Raw genomic sequence first — 22657 nt, 5'->3', positions numbered from 1 at the left:
TGAAGTAGTTACAGTATCTACCTTCGAGGGCTTGAGAAGAAGCAGTTAGACATGTGAATTGCTTAGTATTCTCTAGCATAGAATCTGCATGCAGATACTAGTTAACACTTGGCAAGTGAGAGATCTTAAGTGCCAGTTCTAGGAAATAGGAATATTCCCCTAAAATACCAGGGCATAAGATACAAAAGGCAGTGAGCAACATTAATCTGTACCCATAGGAGTCACCCAGATACTGTTACCTTGGGGTAGTGACTCTCCCTTAGGAAGGGACTTTAGGGGAGCTTCTGGGGATGCTGGCAAGGATTGGTTGATTGATTGATTGCCCTGAAGGTCAGTTACAGGAATATTTACTTTGGAGATTCATCCAGCTGTGTGCTTAAGAGGCACGCAGATACATGTACAATTCATATGCACGAGGAGGTTCATGGCAGTCCCCTCCAAAATGAACATATAGTTCCTTGCATCTACCGGTATTATAAAAGGGAGAAACCCTCTCTTTAGGAATCCAGCTGTGTGACCACTAAAGGCAGTCAGGATGTAGTAGTATGGCGTCCTGACAGTTCTAATTCTTCCTCTGGTAGTAGTCTAACAGACACCTCTATTTACTGTCAATGGTATTCATGAATTGTTAAGTTAGAGCTCCTTAGTAAGCAGAAAAGTATTCTAACTTAGGTTACCCACAGTTCCTGGACTGCTTTGCACCCAGGTGCACTAGGACTTGAAATGGCTGATGGGTAGGAAATGAACATCAGGGGCTGATTTTCCTTTCCACTTGAGATGGTGCTAAGCAAGCTAAGAACTGCTTCCCTTTCTTATGGACAGCTCTCCTACAGGAAGCTTGCTGGACCCACTCAGACCCTTCTGAAGGGATTGAGCTAACACTTCCCCTTTAAGAAGTCCCTCAGCCAGTTTAAGGCCTTAAGAGATCTAGTTTACTTTTAATGGCTAATGCTTAACATGGAGGTGATCAGCTTAGGAGTGGCAATTAGAAAAGTTAAGAGGAAAATAAGCATTTCATGGTGAACAGTATGGTAGGTTGTGTTAGTAAGAGGAAAATAAGCATTTCATGGTGAACAGTATGGTAGGTGGTGTTAGTAATTAACACTAGCCTTTTTAAGGGGCCTCAGCCTTTGCAGCTGACAAGAGGCTCATTCATGTCACTGACTGGGTACTCCTGGTCCCCTGGTTCCTTTGTACCAGTCTAGGGACTGGGGCTCCCTTCACCTTGTGGCTTCACCCTCCCAAGTGTTTACCATTAAACCAGCAGATAAGGGAAGAATCATGAAAGAAGTATAGGCTAGGATCCCACATGTAGTCAACATTTCTGGTCCTGCTCTACTGGCCAGAGCTCAGCACAGGACCTCAGCTAGATGGAAGGAAGGCTAGAAGCTGGTCAAGCCGGGGGCCCAGGAGGAAACCCACGTCCTGGGAGTACTAGCAGTCTCCACCACAAGTATACACCCAGAAGGTATGAATTTACAAGAGTCAAGTCTGAGGTCTCTGAAAGCCAGCCATGTTTAGTATACCACACTACATCCCATTTAACAGAAAAAGTTTTAAGAGTCATCGACTCAAGTATATTTAGAAGAAACTGGAATTTTACTGATAGGATCAGTAGGATCCTTTTAAACAAATTGCTTGACTGATCGGATCACTATGAGTATGAAATTAAAGCACTTTAGAAGTCAGGACCAATAGGTCCCTCCCTGCCCACCCACCAGTGCTTCAGAGTTGTTTTTCCCTAGCATTATCATCTTGACACTGGCATTTCAGAAAGTTCCTACTGAAAGATGCTCTTATAGGTGCGTGTATATGTTTAACTTGACAACATTCTTTAAGGTAGGTTTCAGTCACCTACCTATTTTCTCCAAGGCCAATGACTCTACTCCCAGGCAGCTTTGACATACACAAATACCACTTTACAGGTTCCTAGAGGAGCACTCTGTGCTCTGAGCACCTGGAAGGTCATGTGTTATTGCTGCAAGGCAGGCATCTCCAGGAGACCATGCTCTAGGCTTATCTGACCACCATGAGGATGTTTCCGTCTAATTCCACCAGATAGTTATTTAAGGAGACCATGTTTTAAGATACAAGAACTGGTAGGTGAAGGGAAAGAATCATGCATTTAGGCTGTTTTTAGTGGCCTACCTCTTCAGATGGATCAGCTGCATCATTGCAACCCCACCTAAGTAGACCCAGATCCTAGTCCATGGCCATGAAGCTCATCATACAATCATACACAGCTCCTGACGGTAGTACATGTCTGCATAAGAGGTAGTCTCGCCAAGTAAACTTTAATCTCTTAGAGTCAATCACAGACTCATAGGAAACACAGGAGAGAGGGAAGGTATTAAAGCACACCACAGAGATGCAATTAGCAGACCCAAATGGGGAGGATTCTGTAGGACAAGAGACCCTGCTTCAAAGGATTACAAGGAAAGATGGAGAAACCTATACGCTGAGATAGGAGACCCCACACAGGATAACATACAGATCCTACCTGGATCCTAGTTCCCACAAGGAGTAGAAGGAACTAGTGTAACTGGTAAAATGTGAACTCTGAATATGGTCCAGGATTACTTGGTTTGGGTTGTATTGTTAGGGTTTCCCGCGCAAGCTCCTGTCTGGGAACTAAGGTATTTATGGAAAGTTTAAGGAAGAGCTATTTTTAGAGGTAGGTCTACTCATTTTTCTGTTTATAGGATACTAGGACAGGAGATAACCAATTCTATAGGTTCCCACATCTTCATAGGAGGGCCTTCCCAAAACAGAATCTAGAATGTCACAGCCCACCCTGGATCTTCAGAGAAATTCTTAACACCCCTTAAGCCAAAGTAAGATCGAAGGGGCTGGTTCCAAGCAAGGCTAGCTCAACAAAGCACCCTATTGCTCTGTCTGCCTCCAGTAAGAAGATCCTGCTTCCCCCCACCAAACACCACGAACAAAACAAGGACCACCCAATGGAACACGTAGGAGCCTAAAGCCCCCTGGGAAGAGAATAACAAAGAGCCTCCTGGATCTTACACTACTAAAGGCTAGTACAGCTCAATCATCTTCTCCCATCCCTGGTACCCACCTCACATTTGAGACCAACGAATACCCATGAAGGCAGGTGGGAGAGCACACTGCATGCCTGCACTCTGGCCTCCATTCTCAGACAATGGCATGCTCATTAAGATAGCAGGAAGGACTTGCTCACAGACTACAGGTAGACCTATAATCTAGACCTTCTTACATGAGGTTCTCCTGTAAAGGCTAGTTGTCCACCTGTGTCAATCCCTGTGCTTTTCTCTAGACTCTCATGCCTTAAGTAGTCCATCTGTCTTAAGGATAATGGGGAAGGTGATGCAGTAGATTAGGAGGTAGCTCTCATCTTAAGGAGGGAGGTCTTATGAAACCTTATTCTTCCCCCTGCCTCTGTTCCCCTCTACTGTGTAAGTCGTCCCTATTCCATCTCTGCTGCTTTATGTGGTCCAAACTTCTCTTTCCATTGTTTCAACAGCTTCTGTGGGCACTAAGTTACCCATTTTGATAAGCATAAGACGTGATCCCGTTCCACTTGCTGAACACCCACATTTGACTTGTCTTGCTTTGCCTGTGATCACCTTCTTCCCACAGACCGTTTTTGCTCTTCAGTCTTTGTGATCACCTACTTCCCAGTCCCCCTTTGCCCATGTGCCCACCCAACCATTAGGTGCTGAGACTCCTCTGGACACCCCAGTTTGGCACATGGGCATTGGGTAGTTACATGCTCCCTAGACGACGAATTCTAGGTTTAACTTCAGGGAATTGCCCTGCTTTGGGGAGTTCCAGTTTTAGTAAAAGTGCTGCCAAAGTGAGCAGAAAGAGCACCAAGTTCAGCTGTCCAATTGCCTATTTGAAGTTAGACTGTCTCACGGGCAATGCAAACCAAGCTTGTCCAAAGACAGAATAACCTTCTCTAGGAATCCTCTAACCAGACGGATATTATCTAACTCATTAACCAAGCATATCCACGTGCTTAATTTTGATTGCCCACTATTGGACACTTAATTGTTCCTTTGCTTCTAAGTTTACTACCAAGTCCTGTCCTTACTACCATTCAAATCTTAAACCCTTTCCATTTTTTCCTTGTTTCCATTATTTCTAGCTCATACAAGCTAGGAATCCAGTCCTTACCTGCTCAGCCCCTACAGGGCTTTATCTTGCCACCAGAAGGTCCTTTAATGTCACAGAGGACACTTACCTACTTCAATGGCTAGGCATTCCTAATATGGGCTTAAGTCCTAGATGGGAGTCAAGGCTTAAGAACCAAGCCATTCTAGTGTCCTTAAGCAAAAATAAGTTTACATACAAGGACTTTGAAGACCAACAGACTTTAGGCTTCTGAGAATGATGGTCAAGACCATACCCTGGAACCTGCCCATGAGGAGAGCCCATACTTTTGCCATGACCTAGAAGGGGAAGAACTAAAACTACCCAAATTCCTTGACACTACAATGCTAGTGCTGATGCTCGAACACCTCTGCAAATGAGAGTAGCCCCAGATCTTGGCTTGTCAAGAGCAGAGGGACTCAAGTGCATCTAGTTGGCAGGATCTGATTGCATCTAATCTTTGCTCTAGGATTATGAGACATTCAAGCAATCTGAAGAATATGTTAGCCACCTTCTGTAGTATAGGGTAGTGGAATGGTCAGTAAGGAAGGTGAATCTACCACGTAGACCACTGTGTATGTGGACCTTGTCTCTTATGGCTTTTAACCTCATTTTATGCTTTGTCCTCTAAGATGGGTGATACCACCTAACACCACCACCCACCCTCCCACCCTCCCATCTCAAAGACCAACTGGATTTACATAAGCTTTTGAACTGAATGGACTGGCCTGGAAGACTGGAGGTAGGTGTATCTAAGATTTGCCAGATAGCCTTCAGGACCCAATTGAGAGGCTAGGTCAAAGAACAGAGAAGGTCCTGGTCTACCTAAGACTGGTAGTCTACAAGATACTAACCATACCATTATTTGTTCTATGGCCCAGAGTAGTTGTGGCTCTGTTACTCCTTTAGGTAGAGGAGATATCCAGAGACTTCACCCTCATCCTGAGACACACAGATGCTTTCTGGTCACAGGACAATTGTTCAACAGCTATACTATCTATAGTTTTAATAGTGATGTATGAGGGTACTTGGCTCCCCCTACCTCCTTGTTTCATGATCGGTCTTTATTGTCAACCTAATGAGTGAAGTGGTATTGACATAGGCAATTCACTTGGGTCCTTAAGTGGGGTGTATGCACCCCTTTATTTCTGACCTTATCCCTGTCTTTACTGCCCATATCAAGGCTGCCCCTGACCCCTATTCCTCTTATTCCTCTTATTCCTAAGATAGTTCAGCTGATGCTTTTATTGGTATAAAGCAAAGCTGATTGAATACAATCTTGTAATACATGTCTACTAACAAGATAGCAGTGTTTGGCATTACCTACCAGAGATTTTTGGAAGTGAAAAACATAACTGTTATAGATTGGCATTGATGAGTCAACTAGTGCAATTGATCTGGTGGGGACCATTGACTTTGAAACCCTGATCTCCAGAGACAAGTTCGGTTTTCTTTAAGAAACTTTTACGGGTTTTTGCAGAGGTTAATTTTAAGTCTTGTGAAGTTCTCCTTAGTACCACCATAATATCTTCAGTCATTGCCCCTTAGCCCACAAAACCTAAGATGCTGGCTATCCAGACCTTTATAGAAAGTTTGCCAACCTATGTTCTAAGGGAAAAGAAACCATAAAACTTCCAGCAACGTAATTATTTAAGTTCTTCTCTTCTAGAAAGTGAATAGATCTCACCTGACTACAGACAGGTAGGATATTGCATTTGAAAAGTGACCACATGCAAATCCAAGTTATCTTTGCATTTAACAGATGAGGAACAGAGACTAGACAGCTAATTCAGCCTGGAAAGAATGGTGACCCCAAATGTTAACATCCTTAGCTAAATTCATTGCCTACATTTGCTGTTAAGCAGTCTCTTGCTGTTTCCCTAAGCCTCTCATCACTAAGTATTTCCAAAGTGAAGATTCAGTTATGAGCAGGCTGTGAAGATATCACAAATGAACACATAGGCATGGGAGGGACTGCTGTCACACAGTCCCTGCAGCCTTATTCACTAGAAGGGTTTTAAACTTAGGGGTTAATTCTAAAAGTTAACTACTGGCTAGGGATTCACAAGATTAGCTCACTTAAGAGCTGGCAGGTCAAGTGGTAGGAATTAAGGGTTGCATAAATAGACTTGTTACATTCATTTATAGTCACTAAGTAGATCTTGACAACTCTAGATCAGGCTTTCTCCAGGAGACTGGAGGTTTTGTCTTGATGGCTTGAAAAAGTAGATTCAATTCCTTGCCACCTTCCACCCCAATCCTGATTACTTGACCAACTCAAGAGATTTATAGCCCACCACATTCAGAGATTGGTTAAGATGGCATAAAAAAACAGACAAGACAAGCATGCATTTTTAGGTCTTTGGACACAGTGAAGTAGAATCTAACAGTATTTTGAGAAGTCCAATTTATGTATCCCTCCCTACAAGTGGGATACGTGTCTAATTGAACTACTACTTGACATATTAATACTTTCTAGAAAAGCTCCTAAGTCCTGAAGCCCTAGGGTACCAAGTTCTTAGTTTTCAGAAACAGAAGCAAATCTGTAGCTCAAACATGGCATTTCAAGAAAGTCATGGGAGCATAGATATAGTGTGCTTGAGACAGAACTCTGGGAAGAGTGAGATTGTTAGCTTTTACCCCAGACTTGATCAAGGCCAGGGGAGAAGGCAGTCATTGACCATAGCGAGGGTTATGGCCCAAGGATGGCAGTAAGAGCACTAGCAGTTAGTTCCACAAGAACTTGAGCTACTGGTATACCCTACTTCTGTAGGCATTTGAAGTTCTGTACTAAGTGTTAAAGCTAGTTTGACCTTGAGGGTAAGAAATCCCCATTAACACCCAAGTCACAAGTCATGAGAGGATGAAACAAGAATATTTAGGGCTTATTCTTTATTGGCCATAAAGATTAGACTGGTGACTGGAAAGAGATTAGCAGCATTTAAAGAAGGGACAAGGGAGATCTAGAAGATACAGGGAACTCCTCCTACCAAATGAGGGGAGAATGTTAATGGGAGAGATTAAATACAGCAACAGGAAGTTCAGAAAAGGACTTACAGATATGGTTGCCTGTTACATTAGTCAGAAATAAGTTTCTAGCGGTCATCTTCCACTGATCACCAAGAGTGTGCTGTGGAAATATGGAGGCAGAAATCTTTCTGCTCTGATTAGTGGTAGCCCTTAGTGACACGGGAATATGCCTGTGCCCCAGCATTCCAAGGTTAGGTGCATACCTCAGATCTCAAACACCTAAGACATTTATAGGCCCTCTATTCCTCACAGCAGAGGAAATCAAGCATGCACAGGTGATCTGCACGGAATGGCAGGCTACACTCTTAGCGCTTACCACCTGGACTTCAGCACAGCATGAGAAAGTCACAGAAGTGACCAGTGGAGACCGATGCATGGTATCATTTATGTAGACATATATTCTAACCACTCTCCAGGATAAGCTCACTCCCCCCAGCATAGGGATTCCCCTACCCAGACATGGGTTTTTAATTATTTCCCACCCCAGCAGAGGGAGGTGAGCATCCCTGCTGTTCCAAGGTGTCAAGGACACAGCAGCCTCAGATGCTGCCAGCATTGCCCATGACCAAAACAGAGGCCAAGAGATAGCCGTGCTCACCGATTGGCCTCTGAACTGGAGACGTGTATCCAATCTCTAGAGACCCAGGCCCAGCTTTCCAGAGCCACGACTCATCAGATTGCTTGTTTTGTATTGGAGGGGTTCCTGATGGCTGTACATTCCTGAAGCTTCCACAGGCACCTAGAAAGAGCTAGATATTTTAAGTTTGACATAGCTGAAGTAATCTAGACAATCCTAGTCTATTCCAAGGAACAAGACCCAAACCAAATTCATGTGCACCATGGGTAAGAAAGCCTTCTACCTATTTAGCTCAAGTCACTGAGCGCCTGGGGTTACTAGTTTGTCCTGTGTTCAGGGACTCAACCAGATTTCAGGAAAACACAAGGTCAGCAGGGAACAGCAGGTCTTCTGAAGAAACCAAACCAAAGCAACCAACTCCATCCACACCAGAGACCATTCTTCCCCACACGGTCCTGAGAGGTAAGAATTCCAAGCACAAAAGGGTCTGTCCAACAAGAAGACCTAACAATCTTAAATATCTATGCCCCTAATATGGGAGCAGCCAACTATATAAACCAATTAATAACAAAATCAAAGAAATACATCAACAGTAATACAATAATAGCAGGGGACTTTAACACTCCCCTCACTGAAATGGACAGATCATCTAAGCAAAAGATCAACAAGGAAATAAAGGCCTTAAATGACACACTGGACCAGATGGACATCACTGATATATTCAGAACATTCCATCCCAAAGCAACAGAATATACATTCTTCTCTAGTGCACATGGAACATTCTCCAGAATAGACCATATCCTGGGTCATAAATCAGGTCTCAACCAGTATCAAAAGATTGGGATCATTCCCTGCATATTTTCAGACCACAATGCTCTGAAGCTAGAACTCAATCACAAGAGGAAATTTGGAAAGAACGTACATACGTGGAGACTAAACAGCATCCTTCTAAAAAATGAATGGGTCAACCAGGAAATTAAGAAGAATTGAAAAAAATCATGGAAACAAATGATAATGAAAACACAACGGTTCAAAATCTGTGGGACATAACAAAGGCAGTCCTGAGAGGAAAATATATAGCAGTGCAAGCCTTTCTCAAGAAACAAGAAAGGTCTCAAATACACAACCTAACCCTACACCTAAAGGAGCTGGAGAGAGAACAAAGAAAGCCTAAACCCAGCAGGAGAAGAGAAATCATAAAGATCAGAGCAGAAATCAATGAAATAGAAACTAAAAAAAACCAATAGAACAAATCAACAAAACTAGGAGCTGGTTCTTTGAAAGAATTAATAAGATTGACAAACTCCTGGCCAGACTTATCCAAAAGAAAAGAGAAAGGACGCAAATAAATAAAATCATGAATGAAAGAGGAGAGATCACAACCAACACCAAAGAAATACAAACAATTATAAGAACATACTACGAGCAACTCTACGCCAACAAATTTGACAACCTGGAAGAAATGGATACATTTCTAGAGACATATAAACTACCACAACTGAACCAGGAAGAAATAGAAAACCTGAACAGACCCATAACCAGTAAAGAGATTGAAACAATCAAAAATCTCCAAACAAACAAAAGTCCAGGGCCAGATGGCTTCCCAGGGGAATTCTACCAAACATTTAAAGAATTAATTCCTATTCTCCTGAAACTGTTCCAAAAAATAGAAATGGAAGGAAAACTTCCAAACTCATTCTATGAGGCCAGCATCACCTTGATCCCAAAACCAGACAAGGATTCCACCAAAAAAGAGAATTACAGACCAATATCCTTGATGAACACAGATGCGCAAATTCTCACCAAAATACTGGCCAATAGGATCCAACAGTACATTAAAAGGATTATTCACCACGACCAAGTGGGATTTATTCCAGGGCTGCAAGGTTGGTTCAACATCCGCAAATCCATCAATGTGATACAATACATTAATAAAAGAAAGAGTAAGAACCATATGATACTCTCAATAGATGCTGAAAAAGCATTTGACAAAGTGCAGTATCCCTTCCTGATTAAAACTCTTCAAAGTGTAGGGATAGAAGGCACATACCTCAATATTATCAAAGCCATCTATGAAAAACCCACTGCAAATATCATTCTCAATGGAGAAAAATTGAAAGCTTTTCCACTAAGGTCAGGAACACGGCAGGGATGTCTGTTATCACCACTGCTGTTCAACATAGTACTAGAAGTCCTAGCCTCAGCAATCAGACAACAAAAAGAAATTAAAGGCATCCGAATTGGCAAAGAAGAAGTCAAACTATCACTCTTTGCAGATGATATGATACTATATGTGGAAAACCCAAAAGGCTCCACTCCAAAACTGCTAGAACTTGTACAGGAATTCAGTAAAGTGTCAGGATATAAAGTCAATGCACAGAAATCAGTCACATTTCTTTACACTAACAACAAGACAGAAGAAAGAAATTGAGGAGTCAGTCCCATTTACAATTGCATCCAAAACCATAAGATACCTAGGAATAAATCTAACCAAAGAGGCAAAGAATCTATACTCAGAAAACTATAAAGTACTCATGAAAGAAATTGAGGAAGACACAAAGAAATGGAAAAATATTCCATGCTCATGGATTGGAAGAACAAATATTGTGAAAATGTCTATTCTACCTAAAGCAATCTACACATTTAATGCAATCCCTATCAAAATCCCATCCATTTTTTTAAAGAAATAGAACCAATAATCCTAAAATTTATATGGAACCAGAAAAGACCTCGAATAGCCAAAGGAATATTGAAAAAGAAAGCCAAAGTCGGTGGCATCACAATTCCAGACTTCAAGCTCTATTACAAAGCTGTCATCATCAAGACAGTATGGTACTGGCACAAAAACAGACATATAGATCAATGGAACAGAATAGAGAGCCCAGAAATAGACCCTCAACTCTATGGTCAACTAATCTTTGACAAAGCAGGAAAGAATATCCAATGGAAAAAAGACAGCCTCTTCAACAAATGGTGCTGGGAAAATTGGACAGCCACATGCAGAAAAATGAAATTGGACTATTTCCTTACACCACACACGAAAATAGACTCAAAATGGATGAAGGACCTCAATGTGAGAAAGGAATCTATCAAAATCCTTGAGGAGAATGCAGGCAGCAACCTCTTTGACCTCAACCGCAGCAACTTCTTCCTAGGAACATCGCCAAAGGCAACAGAAGCAAGGGCAAAAATGAACTATTGGGATTTCATCAAGATCAAAAGCTTTTGCACAGCAAAGGAAACAGTTAACAAAACCAAAAGACAACTGACAGAATGGGAGAAGATATTTGCAAACAACATATCAGATAAAGGGCTAATATCCAAAATCTATAAAGAGCTTATCAAACTCAATACCCAAAGAACAAATAATCCAGTCAAGAAATGGGCAGAGGACATGAACAGACATTTCTGCAAAGAAGACATCCAGAAGGCCAACAGACACATGAAAAAATGCTCCACATCACTCAGCATCAGGGAAATACAAATCAAAACCACAATGACATACCACCTCACACCAGTCAGAATGGCTAAAATTAACAAGTCAAGAAATGACAGATGCTGGCGAGGATGCAGAGAGAGGGGAACCCTCCTACACTGCTGGTGGGAATGCAAGCTGGTGCAACCACTCTGGAAAACAGTGTGGAGGTTCCTCAAAAAACTGAAAATAGAGCTACCCTATGACCCAGCAATTGCACTACTGGGTATATATCCTAACGATACAAACGTGGTGCTCTGAAGGGGCACGTGCACCCGAATGTTTATAGCAGCAATGTCCACAATAGCCAAACTGTGGAAAGAGCCTAGATGTCCATCAACAGATGAATGGATAAAGAAGATGTGGTATATATACACAATGGAATACTATGCAGCCATCAAAAGACATGAAATCTTGCCATTTGCAACGACGTGGATGGAACTAGAGGGTATCATGCTTAGCAAAATAAGTCAATCGGAGAAAGACAACTATCATATGATCTCTTTGATATGAGGAAGTGGAGATACAACGCGGGGGAGTTGGGGGGAGGTAGGAAAAGAAAAAATGAAAAGATGGGATTGGGAGGGAGACAAACCATAAAAGACTCAATCTCAAAAAACAGACTGAGGGTTGCTGGGGGGAGGGGGGACGGGAGAGGATGGTGGGGAAATGGACATTGGGGAGGGTATGTGCTATGATGAATGCTGTGAAATGTGTAAACCTGGTGATTCACAGACCTGTACCCCTGGGGATAAAAATACATTATGTGTTTATTAAAATTAAAAAAATAAAATCATCTTTTAAGATCTTAAAATTGCCTCACAAGGGTTGTTTTTTTTTTAAACTGCTACAATTTTATGTAAAATATTTTGTCCCAGTTTCAGAAACTTTCCATTGGATACTACCTCAGGTAAAAATACTGACAGATGACATTTCTGCACAGCAACAGGGGAAGGAGAGCTGATGTTTGCTGAGCACCACTGCACGCCAGAAACTGTCCCATAAAGCTAAGACCATATGTATTTGTTTACCATGACTTTTTAGTACTTTCCACAGTACCAACTTGGTGCAGGGCAGGCACCCAACAAATGCGTGCTGAGTTATTAACAAATGGGACAACCTACATGACTGAGAATCCAACTAAGGTGATTTAATTGCCATGAATACTCTTTCAAAATTTAAAAAAAATCGACTTTGAAAGCAAATCCATTGACAGTTTTCTGTAGGTATTCACACCTGATTTCATTACATTACCCTAATTTTTTCCGCTATTGTTAAGAATTCTTGGCTTAATGAGAAACGAACCTATTTCCTTTAAGGCTCTACAGTCCCTCCGCAAGAAAATTAGGATGCAAAATCTACTTTTGCGCTGCAGCTCGTTAGAATTCTTCCTCACTGTGAAACCGAAGAATTGCGACTCAGCTTTTAGCCAATAATCTCCTTAGCACCGTGTCTGAAATTCTTCCAGACTCCGTCTCGCTTCAAGACATTACATCCTATTGTATGATACCACCCACAAATGAACGTTTATCTGCCCATTGGTTGGCCTTCTAATACGCAGGGTTTTTTGTTGTTGTTGTTGTTTGTTTTGTTGTTTTTTTCCGGAACCGATGATTAAAATCCTTAAACTTGCACGGCCGTTCACAGACGGCATTTTACAGCCATCTATTCTCCTCCTCAGGACCTTGGGACCATTTCATGACCTTGCAGGGTTACTGCTTTAACATAATGGTTTCAAGACAGTGCTAGGTGTCTCTACCTTCCGATCGCCATCAGACGGATTTTTAAGGTCCCTCTTGCACCCGAACTACCACAAGCCCACGAAGGCACGTATTATATACAGCAGTACCCAGCCATGAGCCTGCGCTGCGGGCTAAGCGCTTAATACACGTCCCGGCTGAACTGAACGGCTCTGAATGGCCCATGCAAACCTGCCCAACACTAGAAGGTTTCAAAAGGCGTCAAGGGCAGAAAGCACAGCTTAACCTTCCCCTAGACCTTGCCTTCGGTCTTCCCCTCCCCCTCTGTGGGCCTGGGAAAGACTCCTCGGTCTTCGCCTGTGCCTGACACGCAGCAGGGCCTCTGTAAGTATGTATTAGCTGAGTGAATCCAAGACCGCCCTGAAACCAATTCGGACTAAAGTCTCAACCCCGAGGTCCCAGATGACCGCTCCTCGTGGCCCTCACTCCACCCCACCCCGCCTCAGGAGACGTGGCGAGCCCTTGCTGTCACCGCAGTTCCTTCATGCACCCTTCCCAGATCGGAGGGGCTTCTGGCAGCACGGGCTTCCCGGGGCCTCCTCGGGACAGGGGTCCTTGCAGGCCCTGAGACCCCTGTCCTGTCCCACTCGCCTCCACTTGCTTCCTCCTTCCCCTGACCGAGCTCCTCCATTCCTCATAACCCTCCCGTCCCTTCGCAAGCGGCCATGCCATTGCGGCTGCACTGCCCAGCCCTCGAGAGCACAGCGACGCCCGCCCGAGAGAACATGGTGGTACCGGCCCGGCTGAAGGTCGGTCAGACAGGCCTCACCGCGCCTGCGCGGGACCTTCTCCAAGCGCCCTCCCACCCGGCTTTCTCCTTCAGTCTCGCTTCCTCCCGCCAGAAGGAGGAAGCCTCGCGAGCATTGCGGGGCTCAGTCTCCCGAAGCCCCACCTCCTTCCGGCTCGCGGCTGGTATTTGTCCAGCCCACCCACCCTCGTCGGCTTCATTCCGCTTCTGGTTGGCAGAGCGCTGAGCTTTACCGAAGTTGTCGCTGTCGTGGTCGCGATGGGGAAGTCAGATTTTCTTACCCCAAAGGCCATGGCCAACAGGATCAAATCCAAGGGGCTTCAGAAGCTGCGCTGGTATTGCCAGATGTGCCAAAAGCAGTGTCGGGACGAGAATGGCTTCAAATGTCACTGTATGTCTGAATCTCATCAGAGGCAACTCTTGCTCGCTTCCGAAAATCCTCAGCAATTTATGGATTATTTTTCAGAGGAATTCCGAAATGACTTTCTAGAACTTCTCAGGAGACGCTTTGGCACTAAGAGAGTTCACAACAACATCGTTTATAATGAGTATATCAGCCACCGGGAGCACATCCATATGAATGCCACTCAGTGGGAGACTCTCACTGATTTTACAAAGTGGCTGGGCAGAGAAGGTTTGTGCAAGGTGGATGAGACCCCAAAGGGCTGGTATATTCAGTACATAGACAGGGACCCAGAAACTATCCACCGGCAACTGGAACTAGAGAAAAAAAAGAAGCAGGACCTTGACGATGAGGAAAAAACAGCCAAATTTATTGAAGAACAAGTGAGAAGAGGTCTGGAAGGGAAGGAACAGGAGGCCCCTATTTTTACAGAATTAAGCAGAGAAAATGACGAAGAAAAAGTTACATTCAATTTGAATAAAGGAGCACGTAGTTCGGCAGCAACGTCCTCCAAATCCAGTTCCTTGGGACCAAGCGCATTGAGTACCATCGGGAATGCAGCATCAGTTAAACGGAAAGAATCTTCCCCGAGCTCAGCTCAATCGAAAAAAAAGAAAAAAAAGAAATCTGCCCTTGACGAAATCATGGAGATCGAAGAGGAAAAGAAAAGAACTGCCCGAACAGACCACTGGCTACAGCCTGAAATCATTGTGAAAATTATAACCAAGAAATTCGGAGATAAATACCATAAGAAAAAGGGTGTTGTGAAGGAAGTAATTGACAAATACACTGCTGTTGTAAAGATGATTGACTCTGGAGACAAGCTGAAACTTGACCAGACTCATTTAGAAACAGTAATTCCAGCACCAGGAAAAAGAATTCTCGTTTTAAATGGAGGCTACAGAGGGAATGAAGGCACCTTAGAATCCATCAATGAGAAGACCTTCTCAGCTACTATAGTCATTGAAACTGGCCCTTTAAAAGGACGCAGAGTTGAAGGAATTCAATATGAAGACATTTCAAAACTTGCCTGAGTTTGAGAACTTATTAACACATTAAAATCCTAAAGCATCAAATTGGTGTTCACCAAGGCATTATGAGACTCTACTGTGTTAGGGTGTTTCTTTTGTATAAAGCAAATGGATTTATTTAAATATTACTGTATAGTTGTTCAGCTAAGCTTACAGAAAAATCTAATTATGTCTCATGAAGTATCAAAACAATGTAAATTTTGTTCTTGGTGTTTTTGTTGCCTTTATAACATTTCCTTAATGCTTTTTAATCTTCATTAAAAGAATGTTATTGTAAAAAAAAAAAAGAATTCCAAGCACAAGGTCATAGAGAACACAAAGTCCTCTTTAAAAAAAAAAAAAAAAAAAAGTGGTCATGGAGCAGAGCCAGAATGGGAAGGGGACAGTTTGCCTCCTCCATTTAGGAACGAGCCAGGCCAGTCCTGGGGGGGGGGGGGGGGTGAGTAGCTCCAGGGTTCATAACATGCTGTATGAGAGGCAGAGCCCCAACCCACACTGGGAGCAAGGGAAGACAGGAAACCCACCTCCTGGCTTCTCTTCACCTGGGCCACAGGTCCTGTCACACGGGTATGGCTTCATCTTGGACCTAGACAGCCGCCAGCTCCCCCCAAGAGGTCAGACACAGCCAGGACACTTCCACTGCCTGAGCCCACCACAATCGAGGGCAAGACTTGCTGTGTGCCATGCTCAGTGCACAGTTCTCAGGCAGAGAAAGCTGTCCCGATGAAAGCCAGTCCCAGCATGTGAAGAGTTTGGAGGTCACGGTTCTCCGCACAAAAAGAACGCTGAGCAAAGTCAACAACTCCTTAGGCCTGCTAGGAAATTAGGGTCAGAAGGCAAACCACCACCCCAAGAGATGGAGACAGATACACAGAATCACCGCCAAGAGCAGCTTCCCTGAAGAAGCCACCAGAACCGGTAGAAACACTTTGGTCGCTTGCTGGAGGTCAAGTTGCTGGGCTAGCTTGAAGCTAGAAATTCTAGGGTCTGTGGTTGTAGGGGGCCCTGTACTGTTCTGAGGAGTTGTACCTCCAGAAATACCACCAGGTTCTCACGGTGAGGGTCAGACCAAAAAAAAAAAAAAAAAAAAAAAAAGTCCCCTCGTTTCAGGTCAGTTCAAGGGAAGGGAAGAATTACCATTGTGAGATATGCCCAAAGCATCCTCCATGACAGAGGCCAGGCTTCTGAGGACAGCTGCATTATCAGAGTCTTGCCTGACCCAAGAGAAAGCTACTTGGCCAACTCCAGCCCTTTCAGACTTCTCCTAGGAGAAGGCAGGCCACACTATTTCTGAAGTTCAGCCTAGACACTCAGGCCCACTAGAAGCTCTGAAACTTTATCCTGGGACTACACAATGCTCCCCCCCACACACACTCAGGGCTCTAGTGTCGAGTGGCTGACAATGGAGAGCCATAAGACCTAGACCCTAACTAAGGAGTTCATAGGGAAACTGAAGAACAGCAGAGAACAATTAGAGGAAACTAAGCCTTCTGGCCCCCACAGATACCCCCATCCTTAGCCCAGATGAATTATATCTGCTCCTACTTTCACCATCCCCCACCCCCTTACACGGCATGCCAAAAAGGCAGCCACACAATCCGGAGTGTAAACACCAGGAGCAGGTTCAGACAGGAGACAGGTTTTGGGTTATCAGACACAGAGTTCAAGATCACTGGTTAATAGGTAAGGGCTCAAAAGGAAAAGGGCAACAGGACAGAACAGAGGAATGAGGGACCAAGATGAACCTCTAAAGATTAAGAACAATGATCAGCAAGAACAGAAGAATGCCTTTGCTGGGCTCGTCTGTAGAGCAGACATCGAGGAGAGAAGTTGAAAAGTTGCAGTTAGGCAGTAGTAGAAAGCTTTGTATTAAAAAAAAAAAAAAAAAGCAAAACAAAACAAAACAAAAACCAAAACCAGACCCAAATTTCTGACTAGTAGGTGTTCAGAGTCTTCTTCCCCAAATTTCAGGGCTAAGCATCCCAGAATGAAGGGGCTCCTAGACCAGCCGCCCATCAGGTACTCCCTCCTCAGGTCCTGTCTATCCATAGCCAACAGGCAGACCTCCCAAGGCTTCTCCATTCTCTACACATCACCACTTCTCTGGCTGCACATGGGGACCAGCCTGCCTTCCCTGCCAAGCCGTAGTTCCTTGTTTGCATGGGCACTGGCCCCTCTTCTTCCAGCCTGCTCTCTCAGAAGGAATAGGGAGCATGTTAGGCCCTGGGTCGCTGTACTTTTTGCTTTCCCCATAGTTGCACGATGTTCTTGACGAGCTCTCAGAACCTTAGGGCTACTGCCCAGTTACTGCCCAGTTGCCGTGTGTCCCAGTCCCCTGAGCTCAAGGCAAGGAGCTATCAGAAACAGAGATCTGCCACTCTTCTTCCCAAGGACTCTTATGCAGAGGATTATTCTAAGTGGCCAGCTGTCCTAGTCTTGTTAGCCCCTTCTTGAAGCTTCCTCCCCAGCAAGGGGAGGCTGGGGAGGCCCAGATGCCCTCTCCAAGGCCAGTCGAGTTATCAGCAGGTAAAGCAGGTACTCTGCCTGCTCAAGATGGCCCCAGGTAGGCCTACTTCTTCCCTTAGCACCTGGTCAAAGCAAGGCAGGGCTAGATTGTCCAGAATCACAAAGAGAACCTAAAGTCTTAGCTAATTGTTTCACCTGGGTTCTCTTGCCAAATACCTATACTTTGCCACAGGGATTCACCCTTCTTATCAAGAAGGCAGCATCTTCTTTTTAAAGCATCTTGTTTTAAAAAGCTAGGAATTCTTAAGATGGAAAATTCAAGAGAAACCAGGCAAGGATTGGAAGTTTCCAGAGCACTGGAGGTTACATAAACCCAGCCTTTTCACCAAGAACAAACAGAAGAAGCCAACTTTCTTCCTTCAAGTATTGAAAGCAAGAGACCGCTGACAAAGGATAAGGGATTAGGGCCTCCTGAATAGGCATCAGGGGCTGTGACTAGGGGTTAGGGAACAGACTTAGGAGCTCCAGGGAGTGCCCAGATGTTTGGGAGCATGTGGGTTAGTCCCTAACATTACCAGAGCCTAAGAGGGACACATGAGCAGGAACATGTGACCAGTGCAGACACCCACAGAGGGACCAGGAGGTTCAGGTGACTTATACTTCGCTAGCTAGCAGTCCACCCTGACTCGATCTAGAACACCTTTGTGATCTTGATAATAACTGTTCTCTGGCCCCTTCCCCATGAAAGCAGCCACAGGGTCTGGATGAAGGACCTTGGTTTTTTCCTCCATGTCCAAGTCCCACAAAGAATATAGTGTTTGTCCCACCTGTTCCCTCGAAGTTCTGTGAAGCAGAAACAGGCAGATAAGGGATAAAACCTTCTACTTTCTACAGGTACTGGCACCCAGCCTAGAGCCTGTGTGGTTTTCCTTCATGCCCTCCCACAGTGGGACACACTGGCTAGTTAATTGTACCCTTCAGGTTCCTGAGCAGCTGTCCCAGCTCAGGGCAAAGCTTCCCACCTGTTGTCCCTAGTATTAAAAAACTTCACTGCGTCTGGCTCAGGGTGAGATTCAGCAAAACCTAGAGTTGAAAGTGCCTTCAAGACTCCAGTTGCCTGTTGCCTAGAGCAGGGACTTGTGGAATCTTACCAAGATTAGTCAGATTCAGGAGAATAGGACAAGTTTGAAAGTGTCAAGAACCTTCCAAATAAGACAAGCCCAGAGATCTAAGAAGTTCAAACTTCATGCAGATTAAGAATGTAGGCACATCAGTTTTGACCCTCATGGATGATGATAAACCCCAGAAGCAGTCAAGGAAAAGACCATGAAGGTTCACAGCTGAATTCTTGGTACAAGAAAAGCCATGAAGGCTGGCACAACCCCTTCACTGTCTGGAGGGAAAACATCAACCCAGAACTCTAGTTGACAAAGATCCTTCAATACTTAACACGGAATAAGGACAGACAAAAGCGAAGTCACCAGCTGAGCAGCACTAAATACTGCGGGAAATTAAGCCAAGAGGCAAGGACTTCAGATGGAATCCCAAGCATAAAGAAGGAATGAAGTTCACAGGCAAGGTCTGCAGTCAGAAGGGTCATGATTCCGAGAAAGTAGTAGGACCGTGTAACCAAAGAGGACAAAAAAAAAAAAAAGAGCTAGCATGAACTCAGAAGTCCCTGAGTTAGGCTAACTTGCACATTCAAATAGCCAGTTACTAGAATGGCGTCTCCCTCCAAGATTGAAGACCCTGGTGGACCTCAACAGGACTGTTGCTACAAGAGACTGTAGTAGTAGGCTTCCAACAGTAAAGGCTGTTTTTAAGTTCCTTTGGATCTTTCAAAGGACTTTGCATCTCCCAAAGAACTGGACCTGGTTGTACAGACAAGACTTACATGGTCTTCTTTCTGGGCTTTTCCAAAGCCCCCCCCCCAACATTAGCCGTTGGCCAGTCTTTGCATTTGGCAGTGAGGATACCAGGAGTGGTTCTGGATGTCCTCACAACTCAACACTCTAGTGAGCAAAGATTAGAACATGGGAATAAAGCAAGGAAAAGATAGACTTTAGGATCAAAGGTAGACAGCCTTACCAGTGAAGCAGGCAGAGACAAAACCTTCTGAAAACTATTGAAAAGATAGTACAGCAAAACAGCAAGGACTTAGGACCTTGTAATACATTCTTATTAAGTATCTGGTTAGTTTCCACTTGCTAGGAAGGCCACAACCAGCAGTCAGAAGAGTTCACTGAACTTCTTAAGAAAGGAGTTGGATCACGTTCCTGCCCTAAGAACATAGATCACAGCTGCTAGCTCGTCGTACCAGGACCAGGCCCACAAAGATAAACAGGGAAGGGATGAAAAGGAGGACCGTCCAGGTGAGGGCTGTTTGGACCCGTGAGGGGGTGGCTCTTCTCCAGGGCAGGAGGCAGCCTACTGGCAGTCTAAGTTAGGAACCAAGGTCATTCAAGTTTTGCTCCCCCTTCTCCCCTATTACCTTGGGACAGGGCCTGCCTCCGGCCACAGCAGTTTCCTCCTCTGGGCCAAGTGTCTCCAGAAAGGAGGTCAGGACTTGGCAGAATCCCTGAGCTAAGAACAGATAGGAAATCGCTTGGGAAGGGAACCTTCCCCCCACCATGGCTGCCTATGCCTTGTGCCCCCTTCTCTGTCACTTTCTCCCTATGCCCTAACATTCTTCTGCCTGGCAGGCCCTGCCCTAAGAAGGCCTGGGTGGGGTGAAGAAGGATTCACTGTGTTCCTAGCACCTGGATGCTCCATCCTGGGGCACTTTTCCTTCCCACCCACCCCAGCTCATGGAGCCCTCTGAGCATCTAGCCTGCCCTGCCTACCACAGACCTTGCTGGAAATAGCCACCACCACCAGGGACAAGGAGTGCAGCTAGGTCAAAATGGTTAATTAATCCGATTCCAGAGAGCAAGGGTTTTTAACAGTAGGAGTTGTATTAAATTAGGGATGAAAATAGTTACTAGACAACAACAGATCACAGAATGGACTCCTCTAAGAAACACCCCACAGTCACTTGAAGTCCAGGTAGAAGAACCTCCCAGAAGGGCAACAGTCGATAGAGAAGCTAAGACCTAGAAGACAGGCCAAGATCCAGGGAGGAGCCCTGGCGGAAAATGGAAGTATCTGGAGGGCAACATCCGGAGACAGAGATGTTGAAGACCACGACCCTGGCCACAGGAGGGGAGAGAGAAGGAAGAGCCGAGCCTGAGAGAAGTGAGCTGGGATCCCCTTTTACTTTCCTAAGAAGCCAGAAGCTGGAGGAAAGCAGATCACACAGAGGAACAAAGTCAGACTCCCACCGCCCTGGCTTTGGGTGGAAGGACGAGACCAAGGGATCTGGAGGAGGCGATCTTCCAGGAAACAGAGCTGGGAGCAACTCCCCGGATCCACACAGAGCTACGCCTGGCTGCAGCCCGTGCCTCCCCAGGGAAATCCAGGGAATGGTGGGGACCACACAGACACCTGAGTGAGGGCTCATCACTGCAGTGCTGTGGTGAGAGGGGCTCCCCCGGGGCCAAAGCAGGAGCGCCCCGACTCCCCACAGCCAAAGCAGAGACCGCCAGGGGTGGTGTGAGGAGAGCAGCCCAGGTCACAGATGCCGCGCTGCCGGCCCGAGCTTGGGAAGGCTGGGGCATCCCGGCTCAAGGGTCTGCTTAGCCAGCTCGGGGTGGGCAGGGGTCCCTCAAGACGCTGGAGGCCACTGAGCCAGCCTCCTCCTGCCCCTCATCCTCACGGGTCCCTTCATGCACCGTCTACCCACTCTCCTAGCCCTTAGTTCTTCATCTAGACAGACCCCAGGCTTCTTGGCGGGGCCTCAGCTGCGTCCTGCGAGCACCACAGCCCAGGCGCTTTTCACAGCGAGGGGAGGGGCCTGACACCCCTCACGGATGCCAGGGAGAGGACTGGCCGCTCCCCCCCACCCCCACCCCCGCAGCCCATGTTCCTGCTGCCACCCGCCCCGTCTCTACTCTGCGTGGAGTCCACTCCGGCCTTTCTGCCCCGACAGTCAGCTGGTATCCGGCCTCTCCGCTCACCGGTGCCTCCCCTGCTAGCCCAGAGGCCTCACAGCAGAGCAGGCCGGCCCTGTTCGTCTTAAACACGCCTACCTCTCAGGGCCGGGATCACACTTCCTGGAAGAGGCAGCCTCTAAGGCCCGGTGGGATGGCTGGAGGGTGTTCCTATCACGTGACCCTCACTGGGCGTGGCCGGGGGCAGGCGTTTGAGGGGGCGCTGCGGCCAGGCGGTCATCTCAGGAGCTGGGGCCTGGATCCAGAGCCCGACTTGTGAGCTTTCCCAGGGCACGGTCCCCGGAAACACCCCTGTAGCCCATGGCATGGGCAGGGCCCCCAGAGCCCTTTTCTCCTTCCCAGCAGTCAGAGGGCCTGCCCTGGGCTGCACACCAGAAACATGGAGGTGTGGGGTGGGGAGCAGATAGAAGATCAGAGCTGGAGACCCTGCAGCCTAGCCTCCTCTGTCATGCCCTCTGGTTTTAGATCGAAGGCATTCCTTTGGTTGAAGCCACAGCCTAAAGGGGGCCTCCATAGATCCACCTGAGGGGACATCTCCTGGCCTCAGTCTCAGACTAAGAAATCCTCAGGCCACCAGTCTGGACTTCTAAGACTCAGGGCCTCCCTGGCCACGAGCTCGTCTTCCCTGGGTGGCACTGGAGAACAGATTGGGGCACTTGGCCGACACCAAGGTACCGAGTCCACGCAGCTGAGCCTGGATGTTGGGGCAGCACGTAGTCCACAACTGGGGCTCCCACACAGGAGGTGTGCACCCAGGGCTTGGGTCTCCACATAGCCCCTCATCTCAAGTGCCAAGGTTCCTGGTGCCCATCACACAGGGGTGCTGAGCCTTAGCTTATCAGCTCCCACCGGAGCCACAGACCACACCAGACCGACGCCAGGTGGAAGTCTTCAGAACAGACTCAAGGGATTCAGGTGAACTTGAGGCTGCTGGAAAATTCCAGGACCACCTGACCATTGTCTACCTTAACAAGCCAAGCAGCT

General features: G+C 46.0%; 1 protein-coding gene across 1 annotated transcript; it reads left to right on the top strand.

The window, feature by feature from the left end:
* The first annotated feature begins 13947 nt into the window (after positions 1-13947).
* LOC308355253 (DNA/RNA-binding protein KIN17-like) lies at positions 13948-15281 on the top strand. Its single transcript, XM_080823350.1, has one exon. The coding sequence runs from the start codon at positions 13983-13985 to the stop codon at positions 15159-15161; it is 1179 nt and encodes a 392-aa protein (XP_080679476.1). The 5' UTR covers positions 13948-13982; the 3' UTR covers positions 15162-15281.
* Positions 15282-22657: the final 7376 nt, after the last annotated feature.

The sequence above is a fragment of the Martes martes genome, assembly GCF_963455335.1.
Source record: "Martes martes genome assembly, chromosome: 14".
Taxonomy (NCBI): Eukaryota; Metazoa; Chordata; class Mammalia; order Carnivora; family Mustelidae; genus Martes; species Martes martes.
The sequence above is the reverse complement of the archived record's forward strand: the minus strand, read 5'-3'. Positions and strand labels throughout refer to the sequence as shown.

Bases quoted from the DNA above. Each gene is read 5' to 3' on its own strand.
- LOC308355253 (XM_080823350.1), top strand. From the start codon at position 13,983: ATGGGGAAGTCAGATTTTCTTACCCCAAAGGCCATGGCCAACAGGATC.